The 20998-nt window shown below is 37.2% G+C and overlaps 1 protein-coding gene across 2 annotated transcripts in view; it reads left to right on the top strand.

Annotated features, from left to right (window-relative positions):
- The window catches only part of PDE4B (phosphodiesterase 4B), a 447018-nt gene that overhangs the window by 64167 nt on the left and 361853 nt on the right, over positions 1-20998 (top strand). Inside the window, exon 1 of one of the 2 annotated variants that reach the window (XM_032302839.1) lies at positions 15624-15865. The exons of the other annotated variant lie outside the window; for it this stretch is intronic. Coding sequence (XP_032158730.1) covers positions 15630-15865 — 236 coding nt within the window. The 5' untranslated portion in view covers positions 15624-15629. Of the gene's footprint in view, positions 1-15623; positions 15866-20998 lie in introns of those variants that run through there. 2 annotated transcript variants of the gene reach the window in all.

Genomic DNA, 20998 nt, shown 5'->3' with positions numbered 1-20998 from the left:
AATGCTATTTAAATTTTAAATTGGAGTTTGTTAATTTACGTGAATTACCCTGCAAAACGCTAGGTATGAACGTTTGCATCTTACAGGCAAGGAACTGAGAAACAGAGAGCTTGAACGAATTACCCTATGATGATGAAGAAGCTGGCTTAAGTTAGATCTCAAGGCACAGACTTCTGATAAATAATTCATTCTCTTAGGTCATTCTCCTACTTGATTGCACTTCCATTTACCAGCAGTTTAATTTGTTTCCACATAAGTATTCTCACATACAGATTTTTATAGATTGCTGTATTTTTGCGCTTAGTAATCTTAATAAAAAACACCAAGAGTACTGTTTAGGAAATGTAATGTTATCTATTGCAAAATAGTTCTTAATTATAATGCAGCGTTTCTGGACAATATAAATGATAGCTTAGAATTGAAAGGAGAATTACTATGCTTGCCACAAATCTCCTTGAAAAAAAGCTCAATGTTTTGAATACTGAATCATTTTGAATTTTAGACAGATTTAAGGGTCTCTTATCTTGGCATCTCATTCTTTTATATATATCTGGATTCTTAAGAGGTATTCTTCAATATCCCATTAACCATCATCAGTTTAATAAATATTTTTTGGCCATCTAACTCCGTTGTATTTGAAACATTTTGCTACTTTTTATCATCATCATCATCATCTTCATCGCCTTCCTCCAGTATTTATTGATCTATGAGAAACAGGATATCAAGTTCCAGAAACATTTTGATTCGCTCATCAGAGCGAAGCTCCTTATCGGAACCTTGCTCCAGAAAAGGAGAGATGATTCCCACATCCTGGGTCTTCCCACCTCAGGGACATATAAGGCTGCATGGAAAGTTACCATCCCCCAAAGTGTGTGCTTCTCATTTTGAAATGAAAAGAAAGCCCTCTCAGCATACAGTTTTCTGTACAGATTGCCTTCCTGCCTTTGGCGGAGCTCCTGTGTCTCCTGTGAATCATTCCTCTGTACACAGTGTTACCATTGTGTTTTGTCTGAGAGAGGGAATCCCGCTGGGTGGTGGTGTGGCAGCTCCATCGGGGAAGGTCACAAGTTCATGTCTGCTTGCCTTCTGTCTAGCGAGAAGCGTTCCTACTAAGCCATAGATAGTTGGGATATTCGCAGCATATGGAAGGTTACACTTTCAATGGTAGCCCGTCCGTGGTGGCTGAAAGGCCATTAGCAGAGGAGACATCAAGACAAGTCTTAGCCTTGCCCTCGAACGTGTCTTTCAGCATCTCTTTTCAGGACTGTAAGAATGAATTTGCTTAAGGCTTGGTTGAGGTGACTGACAAGGGACAGATGGTACTTAATGAGGACATTGATAAGTGCTCTTACAGTTTAACTAGGTGACCTTTATGTGGTAAGCAGACATTTATTAAACACCTCCTAAATACTGGACATGGTTTTCGGTGTTGGAGTCAGCATGGTAAAGAAAACTGAAGGTCTCTGTCCTCATGGGACTTTTGTTCCAGTGGGAGGGCCAAGCAGCAACCACTGTCCGAGAGAGATAGAGCTGAGTAAGGTGAGAGGGAGGCTGGGGGCACTCTGTTACATAGAATATGTAGGTAGACCCTCTCTGAGGAGAAGATACATGAACAGAGTCTGAGGAAACCATAGGAAGATCTAGAGAAGGAGCTTTCCAGGCAGAGGTAAAAAGCAAATAGCCCCTGAGGTGCGTGTACTTGGCCGTGTGATAGGCCACATGTAAATTCAACATTTATTTAAAACAGGAACGTTTTGTTCATAAAGCTTATACATACCTATATAAAATACATTGGGAAATACTCTATTAACAAAAGAAACCATCACCATTTTAAAGATGTGTGTACGATGAAAGCAGGAAATAATACTTTCTGCCATAAGTCTTTCCCCTGTGGAGCCATCACAGGATTAAAACAATATACTTCATACATTATGTACTGTAACTGCTTTTTTAACAACTGAAAATGTACAGAAAATGCTATTTTGACTGTCTATCTTTAGTCTTCAGCTGTTGCTGTCACGATTCAGAAATTTGGATCTCTGCCTTAAGAGGCACATTTCCTTAGCAGTAAAAAATAATCTGATGGAATTTACAGGCATAATCATAGGCTGTGATTTTAGAGTGTAAGTCACCTGCTATGTAGGGGGAAGGGTGTTCCTTTTCTTTTTTATTTGAGTCTCATTTATGTTCTCAATATGCTTTACTTTGCATGTATATTTTTCTGAAGATGAAATTTTCTTTGGCTTCTGGGTATGGCAAGCGGTGGGCATGAATTTTAGTGGGTACTGTAACCCAGATTGAATCCCAAAACGTGTCTGGAAATCCAGAAAAACTGAACCAAGAACTGGTGCTAACACAGATTGAGAAGTGGAATTAAAGAGCCCCTACATTTTCCTTTGGGGGTTGGTATGAGGTGGCACCTTAGTGTATCTGCTAAATGTGGACCCGCGTTCCAAAGAAGATAAAAATGTAGAGATGACACAAAAGTGGTGTCATTAAAAAGTTGGTCTCTCACTTCTACAATTTGTAAATTGCCAAAAATAAAATAAAAATATTGGTTATGGCTAAGGTAGCACAAATAAAACAGTTTAACATCCAAGCCCAGAACTTGAACTTGGATTTCTTTTCTTTTCTTTTTTTTTTTTTAAAGATTTTATTAAATTTTTTAACAGGGAGAGACCCAGCGAGAGAGGGAACCCGAGCAGGGGGAGTGCGAGAGGGAGAAGCAGGCTTCCCACCGAACAGGGAGCCTGATGTGGGGCTCGATCCCAGGACCCTGGAATCCAGACCTGAGCTGGAGGCAGATGCTTAATGACTGAGCCACCCAGGTGCCCAGACCGTATGGATTTCATAGGAAAATACTGTTCCTAGTAATGATAACCAAGAGAATGAAATTTTTAACCTGGCAGTCAAAAAATATTTCATGAGTCTCTGTTTAGAAGCTGAAACAGGCTAGAAATAGAATCATAGGAGGATATTTCTTATCTTTAATATTTAAGATCAGAAACAAAAGGAGATTTATAGGAAAAATTCCTGGTTTTTAACAACATAGGAAGGTTAAATAAATTGTAATGTTGAGTTGCAATGAATGAATGTGCTAATACCCATTGGCCATTGTTCTCCCTCGCAAAGTTGACTTACAACTAATAAGAGCACATTCAGACAAAATTATTATTGTTGCTGTTGTAAAGATTTTATTTATTTATTTGAGAGAGAGTGAGAGAGAGAAAGAGAAAGAGTGAGCACGAGTGGGGTGAAGGGCAGAGGGAGAAGCAGACTCCCCACTGAGCAGGGAGCCTCCTGCTGGGCTCCAGGGACTCTGGGATCATGACTAGAGCAGAAGGCAGACACTTAACTCACTGAGCCACCCAGGCTCTCCCAGACAAAATTATTTAGAAAATAACTCAGTAGTGAAGTTAGTTGCTGCTGAGGTGAAACCAGTAATTTTTATTGCATCTTCAAATTATTTTCTGTTATGGCATTTATAAAGAAGCAATTCTAGTTTCTGGATATAACAATTAAAGTTAAAAAGTTTTTATACAGTGAAATTTTCTTTATATTTAGGGCATATCCTTATGTTTTCTTCTTGTTTTTCCTTTGCAATGCAGTATAGCAGATGAGAGTATAAGTTTTGAAGTTCAGTGACTTTAGATTCAAATCCTTACTAACTGGATGATACTGGGTAATTCAGCTTACTTTCCTCTAATTCGGTTGGTTCATTTGTTCATACTTCAAAGGGCTATTGCAAGGTATATGATGATAATGTATGCAAAAGCACCTAGTACATAGTAAGCTCTCAATAAATACTAGTTATTATATCTTGTCCCCCAACTTGCTCTCTTTCTCCTTCTGCCTTTCACTCCCTGAAGAGAAGCCTAGAAAATATCCTCCCCTCACAACCCTCAGAAGGAACCAAGTCTGCCAACACCTTGATTTTGTACTTCTAGCTTCCAAAACCATGAGGCAATAAATTTATGTTGTTTAAACACCTAGGGCTAAGCAGCCCTGTCCCATTAATACTGGTTTGGGGATTTTGGTACCAGGAAGTTGGGTACTACTGTAACAGATGCTTAAAAATGTGGACGTGGCTTTGGAATTGATGTATGAGTTGTGGGTAGCAGCTAGATTACCTTGAGGAGACTTGGAAGAAATATGAATGTTAAGGTGCTTCTGCTGAGGTCTTAGGTGGGAGTGAAGAACATGGAGTTGAATGCTGGAGAAAGGGTCATCCTTGTTTAAAGTGGCAAAGAACTTGGCTGAATTATGTTCTAGTTTTTTTGTGGGTGGAAAGAAGAAATTTTAAGTGACAAACTTGGATTGTCAGCCAAGATTTCTAGGCAGAGTGTTGATGGCATGACTTGGTTTCTCCTTTCTGCTTAAGTAAAATAGAAGAGGAGAGAGATAAATTGAAGAAGAAATTGTTAGGTAAAAAGAAACCAGGGGTTGAAGACTTGGGAAATTCTTGGCTTTTTCCTCTTGTAAAAAAAAAAAAAAGAGAGAGAGAGAGAGAGAGAGAATATGTTCTAGAGGGAACATCAAGGGTATAGCTGGACAGTCATGCAACCCATGGATCCAGTCATCTCGGCAGAAGTCAGGAATAGAGCTGTGGTTACCCAGAAAAGATCTGTGATGGACTCTCTTGTCTGATGGCTTGGACCCCTGTGAATTGCATGGGAGACACCCAGGTTTTTGAAAAACTGTGTATCAACAGAAACACTGTCAGTTTGGATCGAAGGGAGACAGAGCCAGAATGAAAGGAAGGAAGGCTGTTAGACTTCTGAGATTCCACAGGTAGGAAACAGGCTGGTAGATCTATCCAAACTTTCAAGCATGTGTAATCCTACAAGAATAGTGAAGAACAACCTTGAAGGTGATTCAGAGGCCAGTGGCTGCTACTGACACTGCAAGCCCAGAAGGCACAAGCCCAGGAAGGTGGGGCAATTTCCTCCTTGATTTCAGAAAGGAGCCTCTTCCTTAGTTTTAGAGGACGAGCCATTTCCTTGGTTCTGGATGGCAGGGCCCCCACTGCTCAGGGCTGAGGGCCCAGAGGACCAAGCACTGAGCAAAAAAAGATTATTTTCAAGTTTCAGATTCTAATGGAAATTGTTCTAATAGGTTTCAGACTTGCTTGGGACCCATGACCGTTTCCTCTTTTAAGTGTATCCCTTTTGGAATGGAAATACCTATCCTGTGCCTGTCCTACCTCTTGTTTCTGTATGGTATCATAGGTTCACAGATGAAGAGGAAATTTTTTTTTTTAAAGATTTTATTTATTTATTTGACAGATAGATACCACAAGTAGGCAGAGAGGCAGGCAGAGAGAGAGAGGAAAAAGCAGCCCTATGTGGGGCTCGATTCCAGGAACCTGGGATCTTGACCTGAGCTGAAAGCAGAGGCTTTAACCCACTGAGCCAACCAGGCACACCACGATGAAGAGGAAATTTTGTCCCACAATGAATCTTGCCCAAGATTTTACCCATAATTGATTTGGATGATTTAAATGAGCTTTTGGACTCAGAGTTGATGCTAGAATGATAAGAATTTTGGCAACATTTAATGGGATCAATATATTTTGCATGTGAAAAGGACATGAATTTTGAGGAGTCAGAAGGTAGAAAGTTACGAGTTGACTTATGTCCCTCCCATATTAATATGTTGAAGTTCTAACCTCCATTACCTTACAGTGTGACCTTATTTGGAGACAGGATCTTTATAGATGTAATCAAGGTAAAATGAGGTCATTAAAATGGACCCTAATCCTGTAGGACTGGTGTTCTTACAAAAGGGGAAATGTGAACACAGAGTCATGCATGAGGGAAGACAGCCCTCAGAAGGAGGCAGTCCTGCTGACAGCTTGCTCTTGGACTTCTGACATCCAGTACTGGAGATAATAAATATCTGTTGTTTAATCCATTTGATCTGTGGTATTTGTAATGGCAGACCCAGCAAACCAAAACACCCTCTCCCATTACTATTACATATGTCAAAGGTTCAGCCTAGGTGTTAAAAAAGTATCTGATCTGTGTTTGATAAGGAATAGTTGGAAGAGCTGTAGTTATTTAGCATATAAAGTCAAGTGTTAGAGGATAGATCTTTGAAAGTCGTTCATGTGACTTAGGCATTGTAATTCCAAGTCACAGAACTAAAACCACTGGGAGTCATACTTTAGTTTAAGAGGAAGAGAAACTATTTGCTATTTACTTTAAAAACTGGACAGAAATTACGTCTGCCCCAGTTAGAATCCAGAGAGAGATGAAACAAGAGGTTCTATTTGTTTATTTGTTTGTTTGTTTGCATCAGTTGGTGTGTGTACTGGGTGGGCATGAACATTCCTTCAGTATTAAAAAAAAATTATATGCTGAGCTAGGAGTAAGGAATAAGGACTGGCAGGGTATGCTTAGGGGGAAAAAAACCCTCTTGATCAAGAATGCTTCCTTATTTATCTTGTAGGACATTCTGAATGAGGATAATCTACTGTGAAATAGAGAGGAACCCAAGAACTGTGAGAAATAGAAGAGAACCTGGTTTTGACCTTTTTTAAAAGGAGAGCAGATGAATAATGAGGCAGATTAGTTTAGAATTATGATTAGAATTGAGATATGATATTGTGCCATTAGACTGTAAGTACCATGAGGATGGACATGGTCTAGTTTACTCACTGTAGTTTTCCTTGAACTAGCTCACTGCCTGACTCATATTTTTAACTATGAGTTAACTTAATACCAGTGATTATGTACATACAATTAATTCATATTCCTGGGTTTTTAAACATTCATTTATTATGCACAAAGCATTTTTTATATGTGTGCAAGAATTTTGCAGGTTGACACATAAAGAATTTGAATATTGATGAGTATTACAGTTGTGACTTCACTCAATATTCAGTGTCAAATGAATATGCTTTAATAAAAAAAAATCCACAGAGTTCATTTAATTACATGTCTTACTTATTTTTCAGAAAATGTTATATACAGTATCCTGATTTTTGAAATAAAAATGTTAGCCACTCAAAAAAAAGGAACATATTAGGGTTTTTACTCTCTAAGAGCATAGAGTTTTTTTTGTAAATCACATACATATAAAGAAGCAGTTATAAGACTGATGCTAAAGCTTTCTCAGATAGTATACCATCATTGCCAATGAAGACTTATTATGTATGTAGAGAATAAAGATTCACTAAAATAAAAACAAAGCTCTTTAGAATTGTGATTTTATGTGGAGTATCAAATATGAAAATTTCAAGCAATAGTGTAGACTTACCAAAGATAATAGGACGTCCTATTCTTGGCATATAGTACCCACCTGGTAAGAATATCTTTGAAGCATGTGTAAATTAGGAGAAACATAGAAATAAGTAAGGAGAAGGAGTGAAAAGGTGAGGTTTCTTTCAGAAGTATTCATGATACCACAGTGGAAAAAGGAAACTATTGCTTTGAAAAGTGGTCAGGGTAAGAGAAATTGGGAGTCACCTAGAATCCATTTCTAGAGGGGCCTCTTTCTAACTAGCCACAAAATTCATCAGACATTCTGATATTCTTTGGTGATGGAGCCCCAGCCCTGAGAAGCCACACTGAGGACTAATTACAGCAAGGGTGAATGTTAGAGGTCACTCCAATAGTCCAAATGCAAGCCCCCCAGGGGTAAAGGAATGGCCAAGTCAATAATGTAAACATTAAAGTCTTCAGGAATAATGTTGCTAATGTAAAAGTGTTATAAAATATAAAGTCAATTTGAAACTTCCAGATTTTGTAGCTGATATTATCATATTAATGGTTTGTTTCGAGGTAAGATGGGAATAATCATGCTCCATTCTCTTTCTATGCCTAAATACAGCTTGAGGTGCTGGACAGAATGCATGGATTAGCTATTTGAGAATTCTGGAAAGTAAATGTTAGTGGGAAGATTGGGAAAGAAGTCTCCATGGTTAGAAAAGAAACAGTCTAAATTGAAAATGGGCAAGAATCTTAAACAGACACTTTACAAAGAGGCTGTCCTAATGGCAAATCGGCATATGGAAACATGGTCAACATTAGCCACTAGGGAACTGTAAACTACAATCAGTATGAGGTATATACTACCCATTTATTAGAATGGCTAAAATACTGAAAAGACAAAGTGCTAGCAAGTCCATGGGGCTGTTGGGAACCTTCGAGTTCCTGATGGAAATGCAAAATGATGCCTCCGTTCTGGAAAACAACTTGATTTTTTGTTATAAAGAGGAATATACACTTAGCCTGTGACCCAGAAATCCCACTACTTGGCATTTGCCATAGAGGAATGACAACATATATTTACACAAAAATGTGCACATGGTGTTTATCACAGCTCTATTCAAAATTGCCCCATACTAGAAATGGCCCAAATGTCCCTTCAGTGGTGAATGGATTAAAAAAAAAAAAAAAAAAAAACAAACCTGGGTTCATCCATACAACAGAAAACTATGTGGCGGTAAAAGATGAGCTATTAATAAATGTAACATTGTCTAAATGTCAGACATTGTACTGAGTGAAAGAAGTTGGTCTTGAAAGGTTAAGTACCATGTGATCCCCTATTTATGACATTACTGAAAACATTAAATTACAGTGGTGGAGAATAGAATAGGGATTCCCAGAAATCAGGAGTGTAGAGAAGGTATAACTATAAAGGTATAGCTCAAGAGAATTTTGGGGTTAGCAGAACTGTTTGATATCCTGATTATAATAAAGGTTATATGAATCCAGACGTGTTAAATTTCATGGAACAGTGAACCAAAAAAGGTCAATCTTATTGTATGATAAATTTAAAAATAAAACAAGAAAGATGAAAAGTAACCAAGGGAGCTTTATAAAAATATACATTCTATTTAAATGTCTTTGCTACAAAGTTTAACATGCTTACATATAAAATATCCCCACTCTTGGATTTTACATATGCTAATATTGCAGTGTTTAATTGGTATAAAATCCTTATATGAAATTAAATTTAAGTTACTTCTTTTTTTTTTTTAAGATTTTATTTATTTATGATAGAGATAGCAAGAGAGAGAATATAAGCACCGGGGAGTTGGAGAGGGAGCAGCAGGCTCCCCACTGAGCAGGGAGGTTGAGGTGGGTGGGGCTTGATCCCTGGATGCTGGAATCCTGGGATCATGACCTGAGCTGAAGGCAGATGCTTAAAAGCTGAACCACTCAGACACCCCAAATTTAAGTTACTTCTTAATAGTAGAATTTCATACATAGTCTTAATAGGTAAAATTTTGCTTTCTTTATTACAAATCAAAAAGCCATCATCATTAATGTTACTGAATTTAAAAAAACTTCTAATGCGAATAGACTTTAACAGAATGTGTTGTAAATACACAAATGCTGAAATTCAGTGAGCCAATCATGATCAAATCCACCATTTTGGGAAACATTTTCCATATTCATGTGTGTTCTGTACTATTTGTAGACTCATTTAATTTAGGAAGACTCAAACTAATTTAGGAAAATATTGTTTCTGTAAAATACTCGCAAATACATACTCAAACACGAATGGATCCCTGAGTATTAGTCTCTTTTTTAAGAGCAGCGGAGTGAATTTGACTTAGTTTTCATGTGTGCTATATTCTTTTTATGATCTCTGTAGTATCATAGTTAATTGGTTTTATACAGATAATTGTTTACATTTAAAAATTTGAACTATAGTTTAATACCATACCATTTTTCTTTACATATTTCACAGAACACCACTGACAGAGTAGAAATAATAGAGAGATACAAGCTCATTTAGAGAAAGAGGTTTTCCCAATGTGCCTTTGTTTTTAACATATATGTTCCTAATATCCTATTCATTTGAAATCACCCTTCTAAGAAATTTGCTGACAGGTTAGTATTATCTTTGGGAACTGGAATATCTTCTTGAAATGCAGATTTAAAAACACCTACCCTGGGAACAGTTTCTCTCCTTGCATTTAGGTATCTGACTCATCTTTGCTAATATATTTTGATGTTAACAATGACCTAGGAAACAAAGAAAGGAGCTTCCTTAGTATTTTTGCCTATGCAGTCTGCCTTCAGAGGATGTGCTTTGAGAGAGAAGCACCTAATTACTCTGCCAAAACCAGAAAGCACCATGAGGAGAGGGCCTCGCCAGTCTGTCCTATCTCTATACCACCTAATGAAGGGAGATCGTGATACATGGACATTCCGCTTTAGCCCTGCAGTAGGAATGTGAATGATAATAATAGTAATAATAGTAATTTTTATTTGTTTATTTATTTTTAAGAATGAGGATATGCTAGTTAAAATGGGAAACATAACCAAACCGCTAGGATTTAAGAAGCTTATTTTAGAAACATTTGTAAGCTCAAGTACAAGAAGTTAGGATATTGGCTGGACTGGCTGTCAAGACAGTGAGAACAATATGTGGCATGATTTGGGCACTGTATTCATTTTCTATTCCTGTTTTCAATCCACAAATATTAATCAATCAGAGCAATGTCAGGCTGTGGAGATAAAGACATGAGTGAAATAGTTTATGTCTTTGGAGAGCTCATAGGTTACTCTGGGAGACAAACAAAAATACGTAGTGTGATATCCTCCGAAACATTCTGCAGATGAATCCAGTTCTTTGGGTTTAGCCTTAATGGATAAGACGGTATTCTTGGCAAAGAAAGTAGAGAAGTAACATGTTTAGGCAGTGAAACTACATAAAATAATGTGCAGAATTGTGGAAGGGTTATGGGTTAATGCCACTATCACTCTTGCTGTCCTTTGAGAGAGGTCATGTATCCCATTTTGGCCAACCTACTCCCCACCAATCATATTCTGTACTGAGGAGATCATTCATTTATTCATCCAAAAAATATTTATTTGAATATCTACTGTGTGGTCAATACTGTCCTGGGTATTGGGATTATACTGGTGAACAAAACAAAGTTCTTGCTCTCAAGCAATATAGCTTCCCTCCCTGGGATTCAGCGGACTTTGGAGATGGTACGAGTTAAAACTGATCCTTCTGGAGCACTAATTTTGTAATAGTGAGTAATTAAGTAGTGTCATATGGATGAAAGTGAAGCATTCATATTATTTTATAAAGATAACATACTAGATGACTTCAGAGTCAAGGACATATAGTACTTGAGAAAATATACTTTTGGTGACATGTCCAGACCACCCTGGGAGCATGCATTCCCTCTTTTGTCCCATTAGGTTCCTTTGTTACAAAAACTGTAGTGTAGGGTCAACTCCTTAAAAAGATACAATTTTGTATCTTGATGATCTCATCTGAAAATGACCAAATAATGGGCATTCATTCTACAAATATTTATTGAGTATCGACTCTGTGCCAGACTCGGTTCCATATTCTAGAAATGAACAAGACTCAGCCCAGCCCTCAAGAACCCTCAGAGGTTGATACTATCGGGAAGTCCAACAAAGATTTCAATACCACTTGTCAGATAGTTTATAATGAGTATAAACGGAAATAACTTGTTGAAATGCTTACAACAAAGTTGAGCACCCAGTGGATATGTAATCAATAAAAGCTCCTCTTTTGTAAGCCTTAATTCTAAAAAGAGTGGTCAGTTAAGGTTCTGCTCCAAGATGGCTAGACAACTATTTCCATTCAGCTGAATGTTATCTCTTCCGAAGTCATGTTAGAATAACTCCAGCTCTATTTCTTCAAATAAAGAAATTTCTGAAATAGAGAAATTGGGAGAAGTTGCCATCTGTGGTGAGTGGGGCATTCTGTTAAAAGAAGCTACCAGTGTTTCCTGGTGTTCTGTATATTCACTTCTTACCTTGTCTGACTGAAAGAAGAGCTTGTCTGTATTTAATTGAGTAGAGCCTAATGGCTGTGCTCAGATGGTATGTTGTTTTAGAAAAAGAACAAGGGTCAGTGACATAAAGATATAATCCACAATGGTTTAACTCGGTTAATATTGATAGTCTTAAATCTATTCCTCTTCAGAAAGAAGCTTCTGACTAAATTCTGTCTTCTCAAATATCCAGATTTGTATTTTTAGTAAATGTGAGCCATGCTATTTCATGTTCAACACTGTTATGCATAATATTGCATAGAATCTGTGGTTTTATGCCTTTAAAATACTTCAGTTTTATAATGGCAGTTAGTTAAAAATTGGTCACTCAGTTCAGAGAAAATTTATTCCAGGTAAACTTATAAAGTCTGAAAGATAATGAATATGGAAAGAGTGTAATTGATTTCATTTAAAATAATTTGATTACAAAACCATAAGCCTTAAAATGCATTTAAACAATGTTCTAATACTTGCACTCTAAGTTTATCATTTTGTTTGGTTGTAATTAATTTACTTTCCATTTCAGTTTAATGAAAAGTCAGAATGTTTTTAAGTTGTCTCTCATATTAATAAATAATACATTATTGATTGTTTTTAACCATATAACTCTATTCACATCCTTTAATGATATTTTGTTATGAAAAATTCTTGATCCTTATTGCTTTCACAGGATGTGGATACCAGGAATTTCATTATTTAAAATTGAGACACAGCTATAATTGGAATTCTCAAGTAATTCCCAAGGGCAACTATCTGCGCACTAATAAATTGACTCAGAATTACTCATCTCTCCTTTTGAGGTGCCAAGGACTAAGCATGGCGTATAGATAGGAAGGTTTTTACTTTGGCTCCTTCCTAGGCTCTCAGAAGGGCACGTAAACTCTGTTTGCTTTCTTCTGGGCTTTTTCTTCAGTTCTCCTGGCTTTCTCTCTCCGAACAGTGTATTCTTTGCTGAAATATAACAGGGTATTATCTGCCTTTACTTTGCTTTTGTGTACTTTTTCTTAGATACCATCTCTTGTTTCCTACTTTCTGGATTCCTTTTTAACTTCAGTGTTTAACAGGGTATTGAGTTTCTATTTGGCATTTTGGCTCTGGAAACAAACTTTAATGCATTTACCTGTGGACATGCATTTCCTTTCTTCAGAGGTAACTAATTCAGGCTTTAAAATAGTCTGATTATCTTTTAAGTTTTGCATCTCAATTAACTGTCTTTGGTATTCCTTAATATTATCAAAACTAGGTAGAGTTAACAAGATTTTATTTTTGAGAATTTTATTTCTTAGGATGTCTCTCAAAATTTCTTTAACTGGGACATTGGCTTGTCATAGTGGGCAAATGAAAAGAGTAATGTGAAATGTCACATAATGTCACATAAATTGCCCAAAAGAATCAGAAGTAATTATAATTACATCATTATGCTGCTTCAGGTAAGTGAATGCTCTGGCAGTATTTCCTTATCTGAACCCTGGTTTACGTACGGCTAAATCTAGGTTATGAAATTTGCCATCATTTGGGAGAAAAACAATCCCTGAAATGCTTCCTATATTTTGGCAGCCTTAAAAAGTGAATCTGAGAAAGACCTTGGTAACTTCAAATTGTCTTTTTTTTTTTTTTAAGTAAATGAGTCACTGAATATTGGTAGGATCATATATTCTCATGTCTCAGTTTTAAATCACATGATTGTCAGAGGAAAGTCCTAGCTTTGTTTTTGTCATGCAGTAAATAATAGGTACCAGCAATATGTCCTGCCATGATATTACTAACAATCCATTCTCAAGTAGGGCAGTTAAAATATATTCAAATATATACGGAAGATGTGCCAGGGCCTAGCTGGACAAACTGACTTTTTTGGCTTCTCAGTTTCATATAATGAAAGAGTGCTCTCTTGGGAATCAGAAAGCCTGTGGACTTTATCTTCTTTATCGTTAACTCTAGCTCTAACATCAACTATAAATATGACATGGGACACGTTACTCAAGTTCTCTAGGACTATCTGTCTTTGAAATGAGGAGCTGTACAAGGTGATTACTGGGATTTGTTACAACTGTGAAATTCCCTGACTTGACTTCTGTCACGAAATATTCCGAGTGTATGATTGCAGTATTGGTATCTTTCCAAGATAGTACCTGTACGCTAGGAGTTTATATCCCTTCTGTTAGCGTTGACCAAATTCCCCCAAAGGCTGGTGTGGGGTTTCTCTTTTTCCAGGTCATCGTCTGCTCTTATTTGGTCCTTCAGATATTCAGCCAGAGTACATGACATATGGGAATGACTTTTATAAAGGTGGAAGTCCTCACACCTTAGAGGAGAATTAATGTCTTCCTATTCCCTGAAGTCTTCCTGTGAATCATTTCTTAACTGCCTCTCGCGGACTAGCCGGAATTGTGCTTTGTCAAATTTTTGTGAGATCAGGCTGGCCCTGGTGGCAATCATTGCTGGAGCAGGCTTTCTACAACATCCATACACTTTGAGCAGCACCATATTCCTTTCCCTTCCACGTACCTTTTGTAGTATAGGAGCTGGATTCCAGTCTATTTCTAAATGAAATTTCAGGTTATAATGATTTGCTTTGGAACTTGAGGCATTTTTTTTGATTCCCCTGCCTATACGTCTCATTTGCAAGCCCTTGTGAACAAAGTACACACACACACTCACAGATGTAAACTGTCTTGCACACCTACCCGAGTACGTGAGCAGGCATGTGCCTTTGTACGTGCGCGCATGTGCACACTTACACACGTGTGCGCACAGCGCTTGCCTTTGGACTCTGCACTTTCCCGGGCAGTATTTTTCCTGGGCAGCGTTTTTCCTGGTTGTTACCTCCATTTCTGTTCTGCGGAGCTTTGGGTTTCAGAAGTGACTTTGCATCTAACTAACAGAGTGGCTGCTGTGGGCAACCCTTTAACAATGAGCTTAAACAGAAGAATGAGGGTAATGTTTATTGGAATAAAGATTAGCTTTTAAATTCCTCAGGGGAATGAACCAAAGCCAATGTTTTCCTGTTAGCTGAAATTTTTTTTTTTTTTTTTTTTTTTGTAAATGTTGATGCTGTTTTGGATCTTCTGGAGAGGGGAGGGAAAAAAAAAAACTTCAGCAAATCAGCTTTTTCATTCAGAAAATGGAATATGGGGGGTTGTTTTAGCTAGGCTTTTTGATAGTCCCTGATTTAATGTTTTCACTGTGAAGAGCACAGTAGCTTTACAAATTTTGTGAAAATCTGAGCAATGAAGAGTGTTGTTGAGGGGGAACCAGAGTGCAATTATTTAAATAATCCTAGGCCAATAAGCATTTGGTAGGTGGAGTCACTGTTGTGTGCATTACAGGGCAAGATAATTCTGAATGAAGACTTTAAACATCACACATGCTGGAAGGGCTCTAGTTCTGCTTTTTGTGTGAACAAAACAGGTGACTAGGTGCCTAGGTTTTGGTGACTATCCATTAGTGAATGCAGCTTGCTTGATAAGATTTTAAAAAATACATGCAAAGGATTTATCAGAAGCCCTTATGAATATTTCATGAGTTGGTATATTCAGCTGAATGAATTCAGTGAGTGTCAGTGTGTAGCTTGCAGACGAACCTCATCCACAAGGAGGCTACTGACATAGGAAGCACTTTGGCGCATTTTCAGAGGCAAAGCCAGGCTGATAAAGCTCCTTGTGACAGCCTGACTTGCCATTCTTCGAGTATGCTGCTCTTGCTCTAAGCTGCTCACGCACGGGAGCCGCGGCTTCTGAAATTAAACTGGAAAACAGTTTGCAGACTCATCAGCCTCCTAACCTGCAGCTGTGTCTCTGCTATGTTTGAGGTTTTTGTTTTGGGTGGTGAAAGCCAGCTCTCTGTATAAGACATGACAGCCAAAGAGTCTTCAAAAGAACTTACTGCTTCTGAATCTGAGGTTTACATCAAGACTTTCAAGGAGCAAATGCACTTAGAACTCGAGCTTCCGAGACTACCGGGAAACAGACCTACATCTCCTAAAATTTCTCCACGCAGTTCACCGAGGAACTCACCATGCTTTTTCAGAAAGTTGCTGGTGAATAAAAGCATCCGGCAACGTCGGCGCTTCACTGTGGCTCATACATGGTAAGACGGGACTTGGAGGTGTCTGCAGTGCTTTTCATTAGTGGCTGTGGTTCAGAAATGTAGAAAACAGAACATTTGAATTTCGTTCCTAATGCATACCACGAGTGTGAAATGAATGGAGAATGAGTCCGCTGGAGAAGACACAGTGTACTGTGTATTCAGTTATCATTGTGCTGCCAAGCTGTTTGCAGATAAAATAAGCCTTTAACTGTGGGGAGTCTTTAAGATTACTGCTTATAAAAAATACCTAGCTGATTCCAGGTAAATTAAATACCGAAGGAGTTATAAACATTCAGGTTTTTGTTTAATCTTTGTTGAGGTGAGAGCTGACTTTTTTGGGGGGCTTTGTTTGGTGGCTGTTGTTGACATTTTTCAGTAGTGTATTTTTGGTATGAGAATTAGTATTTTAAGCTTAGTTCTAGTTTATTTATTAAGATTATGTTTAAAGTCAAACTTCATTGTTGCATTGCCATGTTTGTAGTGTAGAGACTAGTGGGTTTTTGATCTATTGACTTTACTTAGGGAAAGGGAGAACAAAGTTCCCACTTCTGAAATGGCATGGTTATTTAGTCTGATTTGGTTTCAAATTGCTGTTTTCTTTAAGAGCCTCTTGTGAAAAAAAAAAAAAAGAACTTCAGATTTATTGGCAATAATAAATAAATTCCCCCATTTACTTAGGAATAGCAAGTAAATACATTCAAGAACTTTCTATAAAAATTGCACTGAATCTGCCACCTTTAACATGTATGTCACATTCAAGGGGGGAGCTTCCTTAAATCAGTATGATAATGAAGTGTAAGAAAAAGCCCACTAGAAAGTAAATAAACTTTCATCATCAGTGCTAGGGCATTTCAGATTTCTCTGAAGGATATATTTTCTTTCAGATAAAGATACCCTTCAAAACTGGGTATCTGTATAGTTTTTATTTAATAAGGACCATTGCAATAAAGGGAGCAGGTAGGTACTTCTGACAGATAATTTTTTTTTTTTCTGACAGACAATTCTAACAGTGATTTTTATCACTGCATGTTAGGTGGCCAGCCAGCATTATAAACCGAGGATGTCTGGGTTTGCAGATTAATATTTACTTGCATTCTGCTTTCCACTCCTCCGAAATGTTTGTCTCATACATTGCACAGTGCTTTGGCAAATTCAACTTACTCCTAGTAATATATAGCTTGCCTTTGATGGGTACCACGTGTTTAGCTTAAAGCATACTTTACCTAGCTAAAAATGATACAGTTATTTTTGTTTTCTGAAAATGGACTACTGCTCATACAGTTTCTTCATTGGAGAATTTTTTTGGTCATCTTTTTAATGAATTAAATCTTAATTTTAGTCTCATACATAGAATGCACATGATTAGTTTTTTAAAGCCTACCAATGGCAGCATAGGTATGTAGAGATTTATATATAAGTATGTACTGAAGAACTCCTTTCTCTTGTGGTTTACTCCACCCCTAATGTGAGTATTTTCATATAGTTTGCTAAGTAGTATAACTGAATAGGAGAAGGGATGTGGGTATAATTCACTCTCATAAAAAGAACAAAGATGGAAAATGTACAATTAACTAACAGACTTACATGTTTTACTGCTTGTATTAATATCAACCATTATTTTGACCAGAAGGACATTTAATTTTAATAAGCTAATTTTCAGATAATGGTAAATCTTCCTAAAATTTTGGTAATATTTTCCTTATTATAGAGTTTCTGAATATAATAATGTAACTTTTCTTTTACTGAGAATAGATTTTTGATGTGCTAAGAACATGAGCTATAAATACTGGATTTTTTTCTTTTCAAAAGAACCCAAATTTTAAAGTGATGAAAGAGCCAGTTTCACTCATGTATTATATAAATTTTCTTGCAGCAAGTTACAAAAAGAACAATTAAATGACATCTAAGTTAATTTATGCTATTGGAATGATCCTCTAGCCGAGTTAAAACAAAAATTACTGCAAATTGTCAGAACTACCCCCCCTTTTAAAACACATGACTTGGTTATAATGTACCATAATATAGGTTTAAAGAATCAATTAGTCATCAAACTAATAAAATTAGTTATGGCCATGATTCATTTTCACTTTTTTCCCCCCTCTCAACTCACATACTCCCCTTCTCATCATGCTTAGTAAAGCTGTATCAGTTTGTTTCCAAGCCCTGATTAAGTTCATAGTCACATTTATTTCTGTTGTTTTATTTTGCTATATGTTTAGTATTTTTCAAATTTATTTTTGTGAAACACTTCATGAAAATTTCTTTTTAGAAAATATACACATCTTACGTATTTGAATGACTTTTTTCTTATCTAAAACGTTTTTTTTTTTTTAGCATCATATGTAATAGTTACATGAGTAAATAGGAGTGTAAGTACGTTATTTTTGCTTCTTTGTCATGATGAAATGTAACCATCCTTTCACGATCAATGATTGGTATTTTCCAAACCATGCATTTAAGTTAGAAATTCCAAGATATGCACTTAGAAGTCTCTAAAAACATGTTATTACTTTACAGTAGACAGTAGGCTTCTTTTAAGAAGACTGGATTGTTTTGATTCCAGCATTGAAATTAAAGTAATTTTCATGATGAAACTAAGCAAGCAGAAGATGCAGTTTATGTCCAAACCCACTGAACAATTTTTTTTTATCTTTAGTTATTTGTAGATTTCATATTTTGGTCAGAAGAACGTGTAGTTCTGGTTTTGAAAACCCAAGTTATGAAGTGTGGGCTAATGGCAGAAGATTGAAGAAGGACTTGTGAAATATTGACTCTGGGATTATTTTTAAAATATCTGAAAACAGAAGTAGATATCCAGTGGGTTGTCACTAATCAGACTATTTAAACAATCCTGAATCTGGAAGGAATTTGGGTGATTATCTCATTGCTTCCTTTTACCCTTGGGCAGACCACAATTACTCCATCTTTGACATATGAAAATCTGCCCTATTTATTCTGACTCTGGAGAAAATAGTTCTATAATCTCTTTTGGTACACAGTCTCACTACTTCATAGTCCAGGTATTAGAAAATGCTTCTGGATGGTCATCAGTCTGTATATAACAATATTTAAAATCTGATTTTTGCTCCTCAGTAAAATACTAAGGAAAAGCTTATAAGAACCTGCATAAGGGGTGCCTGGGTGGCTCAGTGGGTTAAGTGCCTGCCTTTGGCTCAAGTCATGATACCAGTGTCCTGGGATCGAGCCCCGTCTGCTCAGCGGGGAGGCTGCTTCTCCCTCTCCCTCTGCCTGCTGCTCCCCCTGTTTGTGCTCTCTCTCTCTCTCCATGTCAAATAAATAAATAAAATCTTTAAGAAAAAAAAGACTTGCATGAATCCAAAGATCAGGGTTAAATGGTCCCATAGGAACTATTTTTTTAATATCCTCAACATACAGAATTGAGCATTGCTATGAGCAAGAAGAAATTCAGATTCTACCTATATGCTTTCCAACACTTACTGTATTTTAAATTAGTTGCTAGAATGCTCTTGTATATTATCTCATTTAAGATTCATTTGGAGTATAAGAGTACTCTAAATTCATGTTCTTTGCACGATTAGATGTTGTAGATATTTAAAAAATATTCTCAATTGCTTTAGCTTCTTCCATGCACATCTACTTTGTGACCCATTAATTTGACTCTGAATCACCATCCCAAATTTCCAAATTCTCCTTGCAGTTTTGAACCCCAGTAGTAGATGCCACACTCATTGTTAGATGATACAAAAAAAAAAAAAATATCGAGGGGCGCCTGGGTGGCTCAGTGGGCTAAAGCCTCTGACTTCGGCTCAGGTCATGATCTCAGGGTCCTGGGATGGAGCCCCGCATGCATCGATCTCTCTGCTCAGCAGGGAGCCTGCTTCCCTTCCTCTTTCTCTGCCTGCCTCTCTGCCTACTTGTGATCTCTGTCTGTCAAATAAATAAATAAAATCTTTAAAAATATATATCGATAAAAAACACATCTTACATTGCAAAGTGTCAGTGAAATGTTAGGGAGTTAGAAAATTAAGTCCTTAGGTCAGGATATTATTTTTCCCTAACCTCAAAGGGTGACAGCTTCTGAGGCATAATCTTATTCTGCCTGACTCCTGTGGCCTGCTTTCTCCTGACTGGCACTTGCCACAGTGTCCAGCTTCTTCAACCTTCTTTCCTTTGCTGATGTTCTCACTACAGTCAGTGGTTCTCCTCCACCATCAACAGTGATGCTGTGAAGAAAGTTACTGATGATGGCCTTCCCTACTTTCTGGGCTCACTACCCACCTCCCCTAGCACTCCCCTCCTGAAGAGTAAATGCATTCTGTCCATCTATCCGTGCTTGCCCATGGGAATGTCCCTGTTCAAGGAGTAATATTCCTTGGCTTGGAGTCAGTAATAGAAAGACTTGTATTTTTCTCCCTTTCCCCCCATTGAATTCTACCTATATCTTGGGACTCTTCCCTCATCTTAACAAAGGTTCATGAAATGTGTACTCTTGTGCCTAATGATTGATTGCAATTGTATTAAAGGACGTCATTCATACTGTAAGGAGCTCCTGCCTGACAAGTCAATACTAGAATGACTAGAGGAAGAGTAAAAACAAACCAGTAAATAATGCCAGGCTTTTGCCAAGTTTTAGGCACAATTTAGGCAAGAAACATACGCAGTTTGGGCCGAGTTTCTTAGCTAAACCTGTTAAATCTGTGCCTTGTATTCTTCAGTTTCCTCGCAATATTTCCAAGCAACATTGGAAAATTTTTGAGAAATATGTGTGTCCTTACATATTTACTGATTGAATAGTTGATTGAACAAAGCATTTGTTGGAAGGCTACTGTGCTCCAGGCCCTACTCTGGGTTTAGGAGATATAAAATGAGGAAGACATAGACTTGCCTTCAAAGAACTTCAAAGGACTCATATACTGCCTGGCAAGCAAACTTATGTGTTAATAATTAATCAATGTTGTGCAAATAATGCTTTTGAAGAGTGATGCCCCAGTGTATCATGAGAGCACAGAAGAATTAAAGACCACTAGAAAGTGAGTCAATGTGTTAGGAAAGATTTAGAGAAGAGGTGATGTTTTTGTGGGGTCTTGAAAAATGAGTAGGAGTTTTCTGGGAGAAGAGTGGGCAGGAAGGCCATTTTTTTTTGGTCAGAGA

Source organism: Mustela erminea, chromosome 10 (assembly GCF_009829155.1).
Source record: "Mustela erminea isolate mMusErm1 chromosome 10, mMusErm1.Pri, whole genome shotgun sequence".
Classification (NCBI taxonomy): Eukaryota; Metazoa; Chordata; class Mammalia; order Carnivora; family Mustelidae; genus Mustela; species Mustela erminea.
Note: the sequence above shows the minus strand (reverse complement) of the source record. Positions and strands in the feature narration are given on the sequence as shown.